This window comes from Aquila chrysaetos, chromosome 11 (assembly GCF_900496995.4).
Source record: "Aquila chrysaetos chrysaetos chromosome 11, bAquChr1.4, whole genome shotgun sequence".
NCBI classification, from domain to species: domain Eukaryota; kingdom Metazoa; phylum Chordata; class Aves; order Accipitriformes; family Accipitridae; genus Aquila; species Aquila chrysaetos.
In genome coordinates, this window is record NC_044014.1 from 824,268 (window position 1) to 835,895 (window position 11,628).

General features: G+C 52.4%; 1 protein-coding gene across 2 annotated transcripts in view; it reads left to right on the plus strand.

The window, feature by feature from the left end:
* Positions 1 to 8,526, plus strand: part of STK32C (serine/threonine kinase 32C) — a 96,144-nt gene extending 87,618 nt beyond the window's left edge. For both annotated transcript variants that reach the window (XM_030031082.2, XM_030031081.2), the window contains 4 exons: positions 663 to 788; positions 965 to 1,096; positions 2,967 to 3,034; positions 3,869 to 8,526. In XM_030031082.2, coding sequence (XP_029886942.1) covers positions 663 to 788; positions 965 to 1,096; positions 2,967 to 3,034; positions 3,869 to 4,007 — 465 coding nt within the window. In that variant the 3' untranslated portion in view covers positions 4,008 to 8,526. The remainder of the gene's footprint in view (positions 1 to 662; positions 789 to 964; positions 1,097 to 2,966; positions 3,035 to 3,868) is intronic.
* The last annotated feature ends 3,102 nt before the right edge of the window (positions 8,527 to 11,628 follow it).

Sequence of the window (11,628 nt, forward strand, 5' to 3'; positions counted from 1 at the left end):
GCACAGAATTTTCTGGAAGCCCTACCCAGACCCTGTGTTAGAAGTACCTCCACATCAGACGTACCTCCACGTTAGGCATACCTCCAGCAGTCCTGGAAGCTGTAACTCAAGTCAGCTGAGTGTACAGCGTGGTCTGAATTCTTGGAAAAATCAGGTCTGTCCTCGGACTGGTGTCTCAGCAGATCAAGTGATCATTTTGATTTTTTTTCTCTGTGCTTAGTATTCCGTGCATGTGATAAACGGAGTAGTATCCCCTGGTGTCACAGAAATGGTGTGACAACAGGACTTGTGGAGGTTGAAACCAAAACGGTGAGCCCCTGGGGGAATCAACATCTTTACAAGGGAGCAGGGTCTGTCGCTGGCATGGGGAGGAGTGTGCTGGGGCAGCAGCGCCCGGGTGCTGCGGTGAAGGGTCGTGCCTTGTAGGTAGGCATGGGAGGAGCAAACCCACACTGGTCCAAGAGCTCACGGTACCAGATTTTTGGCCATCTGGTTTCACAACCTCCAGAAAGTTTTTCTAGTATTTTTTTTTCCTACAGTCAGTTATGTATTTCCATGACGGAAAGGTTGGTGCATGGCTGACCATCTGAGTCGTGCCAAAGGCAGGGTGCTGCTGGGCTCCTTTTCTTTCTCCTCTGACAGGAATGCTTTTCTCTCCCCAGCTGCTGACAGTGAACCCCGAGCATCGCTTTTCCTGCCTGGCCGACGTTCAGGCCTCGGCATACTTGTCCGGTGTGGTCTGGAGCGACGTCTGCGAGAAGCGAGTGGAGCCGGGCTTCGTCCCCAATGTGAGTAGGAGCGATCTGTGCCCCGGCCCCAAGCAGGGGCTGCTTCTCGTTGTTACAGGAACCGCTGCATTCGGCAGAGGCTTTCTGACAGAGAAGTAGTTTCTGAGTGTATTTGCTGCAAGAGAGAGTCTGTGCTGCGCCTAACGCGCACGGTGCCGTGTCATGTGTCCCGGCAGAAGGGCCGCCTGCACTGCGACCCCACCTTTGAGCTGGAGGAGATGATTCTGGAGTCGAGGCCCTTGCACAAGAAGAAGAAGAGGCTTGCGAAGAACAAGTCAAGGGATAACAGCAAAGACAGCTCACAATCTGTAAGTGCGTTCTGGGGTAACAGCCAGCCAGGAAAAAAGGCTGAGCTGCTGAATTTGGGGGTTACTGCGACAACGCAGTAACTGCAGATTTATTTTCATAAAAACATTTGCCCAACACAGTCTTCCCGATGACCAAATGTTCCTCTTTTGCAAGTTGGATAAAACTCTTTCACAGTAATAGGTACTTTGGAAAATTAAATGAGAAACAGAGGTCCCGGCACACCGGTCAAGAGAAAAACTAAAAACCAAAATACACATCCATATGATCTTCACCTTTCCGAGAGGCACTGCCCAGTGTCTGCGACAGCTGTCGGTGGGGTTACACAGTAGTAGTTTATCCAAGTGCTGACGATGGCCACGCAGAACCATCCAGCCAGTCAGTCCTGGGTTTGGGTAACTGTCCCGTGTTTTCTCTTGCCACATGAGCTGTGTGGGTGGGTAAGCCCCACGGCTCTGCTGTGCTCCTGCGCCGGGGTGAGGTCTGGCCACGCTGGCTGGGGAGGCCAGCACGTGAGCATGGGAGAAGCGTGCCGCCAAGCACTTTCTGCAGAGGGGGATCCATTAGCTGGGAAATTAAGCTAGAGATGAGATGCATTTGTTTCTTCTTTTCACTGTGGGAGTCACAGTGCTTTTATATCACAGGAGAGATAAATACAAGAATCTCGGTTTTACAGAGCAGACATGTCCCAGGAGTAAAACCATCTCCTTACGCAGCAGATCAGGTACTCGGTCCTGCAGAAAACAGAGTTTTGTCAGGGGTGTTTGCAGGTAGGGTGGTGTGCCGGCGAGGCCTGTGAGAGCAAATGCACATTACCCACCATCCCTGCTTTCCCTGCGCAGTGCCTCTGAGCTGCGCAAATCCCAGACCACGGGAACAAACGTTGTCCCCGCCAGCGAGGTCAGGACCATTCCCTGTCTGAGAGCAGCAGGGAATGCCAGGCAAGATTTCTCCTGTCTCGTTGTCTGCACCAATTAACTGCAATGGATCCCTTCCCTCTTCAGTGGGAGTTAATGCTGCGATCAATGAGACTTTCTGTAAAAGGACGAAGAATAAATGGGGAGGTGAGGGAGGAAAAAAACAGAATAAGCAAATTTGCAAATACCTCTCCAAGGTTTTGCTGCCAGGAGAGTTAAGGGCACTTTGCCTGCCAGGACACACGGCTGATTGCCTGCTGCCCAGGCAGGCGCCGGGCAGGAGCCCGTCCCTCGCTTGGCTGGGGGTGCACGGGTGGGTGACGTGAGGGCTGGGCGCGAGTCTGCCCGGGCAGGAGACGGCCGTCCCTGCTTCGGCTGGAGTGCCGCAGCGGCGTCTGGCTTCAGAGGAGGTCCCTGCACCCGGACAGCAGTAGTGCAGGAGCTAAAATAAAGGCAGAAATCGGGAAGCGTGGGCTGTCCACACACCCTTTCCCCCCTGCCCCGCGGGTGCTGCCAGCTTCCCCGGTGTGCGTGCAGCCAGCGTACCTGCACAGCCCCTGGGGACGGCGCGCAGCCGTCTGTGGGACAAGGCAGCAGCTTTGTGCCTTGTTCTTGCGAGGACTTGCACACGCAGGCTTTGTGCTGGTCTCTCCCCCGCGCTGGCTTTCCTTCCTATGGGCAGATAGCAGTCCCAAAAGCAGAATACACAGATAAACATGTTGTGTGTATCTGGAAAACAGTGTGCTATCTGTGTTTTATGGAAAACGGCTCGCCGCAGATGAAACAAGCCACTGGTGAAAGCCATGAAGGCAATCAGCTGTGCTGTTTCCATCATCTGTTTCGGCTGAAGTTTCTGGTGGCTGGGAGGCTCATACCGCTGGAAGCGCTGCGATGCTGTAGGCAGCAATGAGATGCAAATGGGACTGCTTATGCATGTATTGTTTTTCTTCAACAGGAAAATGACTATCTCCAAGAATGCCTTGAAGCTATCCAGCAAGACTTTGTCATCTTTAACAGAGAGAAGTGAGTGTGCAGGGTATTTTTTTTTAAGGAAAAAAAGCCCTTTTTCCTGACTTCCCTTAGGAATCAGAGTGCCAGTGCCTCACGGCTGGGAGCATCTCACTGCAGGCTTAGCCCTGGGTGACTGGTGTCACCCGAGGAGCTCAGGTGCTGCCTCTGTATGAAAAGCAATTCTGACCAAAAAGGGAGACAAGATCAGGGATTATTAATCACTGCCATTAAATAAAATATGCTGCAGAGAGAATTCTGGGATTTAACATATGTATGTGACACTGCTTGAGTTTCCCCATTGGATCTTCTCACCCATCCTGCTTTTAGAGGATGATGGTTTGGAAAATGAAGGTGAGGAACGTGCTAAAACCTCTGCAGGGCACAAGCGGGCAGTGAAAGCACTGGAGTTAAAGCAGCTGCTTTCCCCCGTGTTTGGGCATGCTGCCATGGGAATGTTTGGTTCGTAAGTAAAGGAGGAGATGGCCTCCGTGGTGCGTGGCAGGGAGCCTGCTGCCCTGGCCACGGCACAGGGCGCTTCTGGCTGAGGTCTGGGTGGGCAGCGCTCCTGAAAGCTGAAGCCTTGCACGTCATTGCAGAGTATTTCGGAGCATTTCAGTGTGTTTTGCTGATACCTTGGTCCCTGTTATGACCTTTTTATGTGCTGTGTGTGTGCTCTGGAAAGACTCCTCTCGTTCACCATGGGTCTGCTGTAGGCACCTCTCGAGGAGTGGTGCGTGGGCAGCCTGGGGCACGCTCGCTGCTGTAGACTGCCTTCACGCCACTCCTTCTATGGGGCATTTGATCTGGGGATGCCTACGTAACGCCTGGTTCCTCTGCTCCACACAGGCTAAAGAAGAGCCAAGAGCAGACAAGTGAGTCCATGTCCCCCCCCGAGACCACCGACGAAGCCGAGACGGAGGCCGAGTCTGAGACTTCCAACTTGAACATGTGCAGCTCCGTCTGCTCCTCCGCGGGCAGCAGCTAGGCTGCAGCCGCTGGGCGAGGGTCGCCGGCCCGCGCCGCGCCGATAACCCGTTCTCAGGTTGCGCTGAGCACCACAGGCTGTCCTCCGATACCACCGGAGAGCACCAACAACTAGTCTTGCAAAGCTGTAGCAAAAGAGATAGTTCTTACAGAACTGCATTCCTGGATTTAACGGATCGCCAGTTCGGCACACTGGTTGCCTGTCATGGGTAAAGATACTTGCTATGCAACTTGTCAGAGGAGGTAGATCAACTTCTTTACTTGTTCTTTTTTAATGTCAGATTGCTGATCTGCACATGTTTTTAATACGGTAAGATGACAAGAAAAGAAGTTACGTCCTTGGGTCCAACAAGGAAAGACATCGAGCAGGTATGGCGAGGGAGGAGGGCTGAATAGGTGGTTTAAATTTTACTTTGGCGTTCCCTGTTCGTAAAGGCTGCTGTAGGGACAAGCAATCCCCCGTGCAAATTGGAGCAGCCCTGGGGCCTCTCTGGGCTGTGACGGGCGGCACCAGCCTCCTGGGAGCCTCGAGCTGTTCGGGTCCTGCCGCGTAAGGACATCCCAGGCACGTCCTTGTCCTCTCGTCACCTGTCAGAGTGTCTTTCCCAACTTGGGGCAAATAAATGTTTTTTCTGCACTCCACGAATTCTTCTGGGGCTGGGTAATGATTAAACATGTACTTGAGATGCAGAATGTATTTGAAATATTTGCTTTCTTCACATAGCTGCTGCTATGAGTGGCGAGGAGCTGTGCAAACGGACTGGAGGGCTTGGTTCTGTTTGTCCGGGTTCGGAGGACGCAGTTTATCACAGGTTCAGATTTTATTGGAGGCAAAGTGGGTGACCTTGCAATGCTGCTCGGTTATGAAAGAGGGGAATATCTTATTCCACCCTTCGATTTACTTTATTTTCGGTGTAAAGTAAAAGTACTGTATATAATTTACCAATACCTGTTTTAACTTCTTAATAAGATGGGACATCTCCTTAACTTGTTCCAGCTGTGGATATTGCCTTTCTTGTTTCAGAAGCCTTCACTATATTAGTTGCTTAATCTGCTGTAGAGTGGCTTTTGGTTACTATTGCTAAAAATGAGCCATGGGTTCTGCTGCAACGTACGGCTATTGTGGTACACAGGGGTTTCGTTAGGACTGCATTCGCTTTCAAACTATCAACATCTGTTTGCTGCCAGACATAAGGAGGTTGCAGTGTTTGCACCCTTACTGTATATTTGTAATGCAAAAATGGATAGAAAATGTTTTTAACAGATGCAGATTCCTTCAGGACAAATTTTTTGTGTTTTTCATTTCTGCGAATAAAATAGAAAGGCCTAACTGGTACGAAACAATTTTATATGAAAAAAAGACACGACGCATTTATTTTCCACAGTTTTATGTGGAAATCACTACGTGGCCAAAATTGCGCAGAACCGAATTTCCATAGACGTCTTCAAAAGAAGCGTTCAGGTGTGCAGGCACAACTTGTACAGGGGAGGGAAGCCGAAGCTCTGATACCAGTTGCACAGTTATTTTCAGGACAGAGCCAGGTGAACGCTGTCAGACACGGCAGCTCTCGCCGGGGTGCTGAGCACCTGGCCCCTGTGCCGTGCCCGCTGAGGGACCAGGGTCGCACCACGAGGCCCCAGCGTCGGCCGCGGGTCCTTGCACTGTCATGGCCTGCGCCCCGTCAGGAGCTGCCTTAGTGCCGGGCTGCAGGGGAGCTGCCGGCGTTCAGCGAGCCAGGTCTGAAATAAACGCTTTCCCCCGCTCCGTTTCCCCAGCTGCAGGAGGGTCCTACCCCGGCTCTGAGCCCGGGCTGCGCTGGAGGGACCTGCCCTCTCTGCCCCCAGTAACCTCCAGTCTGATCACTGGGAGCCAGGGTGACCCAGTTACCCTAATCACCTTCTCCCGCGTGCGTGCGTGCGGACGGGCCGCCCGCTCTGGCCGCGTTTGCTGCCGGCGAGCAGACCCCGCTCTGCGCGGGCCGCCGGCTCCTCGCCCCCGTGCTCCCTGCGCACACCCCGTGTCCCCGTCCCGCGTCCCGGCGCAGCGCGGTGCGCCTTGGCTGCCGGCCCCGCCGCCCGCCGCGTGCCTTGGCGGGCTCGGCTCGCACCGCGCGGGAACGGTGCCTGTCGGCAACGGCCGCTAGCGATGGCCAGGGTACTTTGCAACGTAGTAGTAACGCTTGAGATGAAAGTCGCAAAACCACACCAAGACCGGCTCTGATTTGCTTCTGATCAGAGCAGTCTGATAACCCTGCTGCCGCGAGGGGCTGGAAACCCACCGCTTGGCCCGCCAGGACTCAGGTGGGGCAAGAGAAGCAGAACGAGGGTCAAAAGCAGGTGTTTATTCAGGAGTTATAAATTACAGATGATTTACTCCACCGGTATGGGTAGGTTTTTTCAGTAAACTCCATTGCACTATTTATCATCTTTCTGTAAATAATGACAAAAGTTTGGACTATCAGGACGACAAGGAGCGTAACTTATTTTTTGACCAAACCATTCCGTATGTGAGAGATGCAGATAGATCCTATTCAACCAGAAGCTCTCGGGCCAGGAGAGGAGTTGGCAGTTTGGTAGGACATGTCTAGTCAGACGTTTTCATCGCTTTCTTTAGGACAAGTGACAAACGGCCCTTGAGGTCGAGGTTGATATGTGTAGGGAGGAGCTGGCTCACTTCTGAAATGGATGTTTCTCACCCCAAACGCTCTCCGTGTCGGTCATTTATGTTCCCTTTTCAGCACCGCTCTTACTGGGTAAATTGTGCAAAATATCCTTGGCAGCACTTGGCAGAAACCGGGGAAGTTTCTCAGGAGACACCAGGTAATTGCTCCTTCCCAGGTGAAATAACTGGCGGCAGATTCTGGCTGTCTGGGAAGCACTACTGAAGTCCAGCAACGCATGCCAGGGGAAACTCTGCTTTCTGCCTCAATCTAGTTCTAAACCTCAATCACCGGAAAAAGTGGCAGGACACAGACCTCTAGGATCATTGCGCTGAGTAGCAGAGACGCTGTGAGTACAATATAACTGAAGTACTCGGTTTTGATCTTAAATGATGCATGGGCATAACTTCACTGGTGCCCATTGGGGACCAGGTTTTATTGACGCCTGTTTGTGCCTGGTCCCTGGAGAAGAAATTACAAGGAAAGAGTAACTGGAAAATGGAAAAATGATAGGAAACAGATACGTGTTTGCTTCGTTGTCAAAATCTCCGTGATGGGTTTCAATACACCGGGCTCTTCTGTCCCCGCTGTGCCGCTGCTCTCTGGGCCCCTCTCGTGTCGCGTCCCCATCGCCGTGTCCCCGTCACAAGCCTGTGCTGATTGAGCCGGCCCCGTTGGCACCGCACGTCCCCGCGGCTCCTTCCAGGGACGTCCTCTGTAAAGCTAACCCCATCCGCGCTGAACTCCCGCAGGAGACGGGAGCCTCTTTCCTCCCCGCGCCGCTCCGTCGGTGATGTGCTGTCACCGGCGGGCCGGCACAGACCGGGCTGGGATGGGGAGCTGTGTCCGCGGGTGCGGCGGGGTTACCCGCCAACGCCGCCCTGCAGCGCCGGTGCCGTCGGTGCCGAACGAGTCCTGAGCTGTTGCGGGGCGGCTCGCCGGGGCCGGCAGGTGAACCGGCAGCCGCCAGCCCTGCCGCCTGCCTCCCGCAGCGGAGCCGAGCTAGCGATGCTGGGCACGATGCGCGCGCCGAGGACGCCGGGGCCGGTGCGAAGGGTTATTCTCTGCGAAAGGGCTGGTTCCTGTGAAAAACGCGTGGCTTTGAAATTCCCTGAACCGTTCCTCTCCTGTTATTCCCTCTGTTGCGTTAGAGCCTGAGGCAGCTCCAGATGTGAGCAAAACTTGCAGTGAAGTCGTGAAATACTCCTGGTACCAAACCCCATCGTGCAGAGCTTGAAAGAAGTCGGTAGCAGCTCTGGGTTACATCTCCACTACAACCAGAATACAATAATTCTCTGTATATAAGTATTTAAATACATGTATTTTTTGTATGACAGATTTATACAGGGTGTGCCATTATTTGCTGTGAAAAGTCTACATCGCCTATAAATTATTCTCTTTAAATTCCTTGCCATAAGATTGTTTTCTTATCTCTGTTGTATTATGAAGTTTTGCAAAGTTGCATATTTTTTAAGTGTTTCCATTGAATTCCACAGACTTCACTGGGAATTTTGCATAGAATACAAATGCCAGATCAGGTCCTGATGTTTCTTCTGTTGCCAATTCTTTATATACCTTGCCAAAAAGAGAATAAGAGTAATAGCAGCAAAAAGGCCAATAATACGAACTTGACATTGGACAGTGCTGAAATCCTGATGCCTTGGTAGGGTATTTTTTTAGGTTATTTCAGTGGAAATATATGTAAAGTATATCTTTGTATTTTATGTTAATACATTTCTGTAATTTTATTGCATGAAAATTTTACCATGTCACAGAATATTTAAGTTATGACAAGTTGGTGTTTTTGCAGATACTGCGAGAAGCCATTGCATATGTGGAGTAATAAATGTGTATTTTTAACATTGCCAAGTATTTGTTGTCATTTCCAGGTTATTGATCTGTAGAAAAAAACTTTGAATCTTATAAAAAGTGGGTGTTATAATTACATTTCTTGATTACACATGGCAGACTGGGCTTGTTTAGCGTCCAAATTACACCAGTGGGTGTAACAGCCAGAACATACCACCCGCCCGCTGTGTCTGAGCCACCCGCTACTGACGGCAGCTCCCCGGCCAGCAGCAGCAGTCCTTTACGGCTGCGTAGCAAGCAGGTCAATACGCCAAGTATTTTTTAATTTGCTGCAAATTGCGTGGCGTGGTGCAGTGCCTGGCAAAGCCGGGTGGTTGCAGCTGATGGCTATGAGGCTGTGTGAAGGCACGAACCACGAAAAAAAATCAAAATGCTGAGAGCTTTCTGAAGCCCTGCCAGACCCCAGAGCTGGCGGGATGCTCCCTGCTAGCGCAGAGCCAGGGGTGGAACGTGGGAATGCAGCCGTCAGACTCCTTAAAAACTGCAAAACAGGCATTAACAGGGGAACAGCTGAATCCAGACATTTTACAGTGTCCCACTTCCCGGTGTCAGTTAGAAGGTGTTTATAATTCCCTAGGGAGAGTTTATCTTTACAGCAGCGGGGCCGAGGGCCCTTTGGATGGTGGGTTTGGGGTCGCGGTGAGGATGAGGAGTGCCCTGGGCACGGCCACCGGCCTGGGTCGCCTCTGCCCACACCGGCCCCTGCCCGGGGGGACCCGCGCTGCACGGCTCCGAGTCGCTCGGTGCACTTGTGCTGGGCTGGAGCCTGGGAATGAGCTGGGAGAGCGGGGAGGGGTGTGCTGGGTTGCACCCGCGCAGGGACCGGGGCAGGGTCCCGGTGCCCAGCACCCACACCTATGGCTTGCTGTGTTTTAGTACTTCACTGCACAGCCCTGGATTTTGTAGCTTAAACTCAACAAAAACAGCCCCAGGAACTTCAGGAGGTCTCTGTTTTTTGGTTTTTTTTTTTTCTCTTTCATCCCTCATCAGTACTTGGAATTATTAATTATGGTTGTTGGCGCAATGTGCTGGCTTCCTTTATCTCAGTGTAGAAAGCATCTGCAAAGGCTCTTCCTGACTTCAAAAGAAGTGGTAAAGGAATGAGACAAATCAATATATGAGCCCTAACTTGGCTCTCTACAGAGCCCTTCACCGCGGTTGGCAGCCCTGTGCCCAGCCACCGATTTGATGCCTCTGGCGTGACCGCTCACAGCGTCCCCGTGTGTCCCCGAAGGGCCAAGGGCACCCGGAGCACCCACCAAGCTGGGTCACTCACCCCTTGTACAAGGGGGAGAAGGCAAAGGTAACAGGGTGAGGTCAGTTCCCCACACACAGACCTTAAATCACAGGGTGAAAAAGCTGATTGATAGACTTAAACCGCCACAAAAGCGGTCAGCTCTGTATCCGGCTGCCTGCCACTGCTGTGCCTAAACCACTGCAACCGGCGTTTGCCAGGGCTCACCCTTGGGGTGGGACAAGCAGGGAACGGCCCTCCCCGTGCTCGTCACCCGACTTTGCCTTTCTTACCTGCTGAGATTTATCATGCCGCTGGTTTGGACGGTTGGACCTGAAGGAAAGGCGGGTGCCAGGTGCTGATGCCTGCGTGGGCTGGGCTGGGGAGAGCAGGTCAAGGCAAGATTTGCCACAAGCTGGGAAAAAAAGCGGAAAGGAGCACGGAACTGCAGTGATAATTTTGTGTCTGGCTGCCAGCTGATTTGCACCCTTAGGGAAGCGTCAGGAGGGTTTTCACGCAGCAAGCGTGAGCCCTGCGGCATCCCTCTGCCCCCGCTTTCCTCCACTGCGGCTGGTGAGACAACGACGATGCCAGGGCAGCCGCGTCCCTGCAGCCCTTGGGCAGCCCTCAGCTGGGCTGCAGGGTGCCATCACGCTCAATTTTAGCACTGCGAGATTTTCTGCTGCTTGTAAGTGTGTATGCATTTAAGACCAATACGCTGCATTGTTTTCTGTTTTGGTTTGGACTGGGCAATTGTTGTCTTTTTGAATTTTACTGTTTTGTAGATAGTACTGCCGTTCTGCTAGGAAACGAGAGGCTCATCCCCACTCCAAACGTGGGCTGGGGTCTCAGGGCCCCTCCAGCGCGGCTGCGGTGCCTCGCTGCCGCAGAGCCAGCCGGTGCCCGCCGCGCCGGGCACGGGCCCTCGGTCAAGGGCACGAAGCGTCTCGCCGGTCGGTCCCCTTCGCCTGCGTGTGCCTGACCCAGAGCCTGCAGGAAAGCTGTCCAAAGAAATTAGGGCCAAACAGAGACGGTGTTTGTGCCCTGGGTGGGTTCGTTTCCCGGAGGCTCTGGCTGCATTAGCAGGCGGCTGGCTCTGCCAGGACTCCCTTCAGCATCTCCTGGCACCAGGAAAGCTGCAGAAATGCTCTCAGCCCCGCTCTGTGCGTTAGGAAGTTGGGGTTCCCATGTACCGGTGCCTGACAGCTGCCTGACCGAGGAAATAAATGCAAAGCCTCCCTGCAAAGGGAAAGGGGCAGCAGGATTTGAGCCCTCAGCTGGCGAGGCAGATGGGGGGACCAAAACGGCTTCTGCAGGGCGATGCTGGGAGAGGGGACAGTGTCTCTGGCTCCTGCCGGGGTCCCCACCGCCCTGGGGTACCTCTCACTAATGAGCCTGACTGTTGGAAAAGGGTATTTCCAGGACAGAGATCACAGAACTTCCCTTGCTAAGTGCTACCGAGCTGGGAGTATCCCTGTCACCCTGTGGATGTCTGGGCAGTTGGGAGATGTTGCTGTCAGCAGACTGGAACTTTTCTCTTTCCCATTCCTTATGTAGTTTCCACTGCCATCACTTTAAAATTCTATTCAGAAAGAAAATAAATAGATGTTCAATAGCCTTGGCGCAATTGCTGGAAAACTCAGAAAACCAACAAATGAAATTAAATAATTTAAATTAAAATATAAAATATATCAACAAATGCATTCCCATATGTTTGATGCAGAAATTACTACAGCTCATTGCATTAAGCTACGAGATGTAGGTCAGATCAGATAATAAAAAAAAACCAAACAACCCCAAAACCCCCCCCAACCCTTCCTGGTTTAAATTTGTAAATTCAGATAATAATACATTCATTC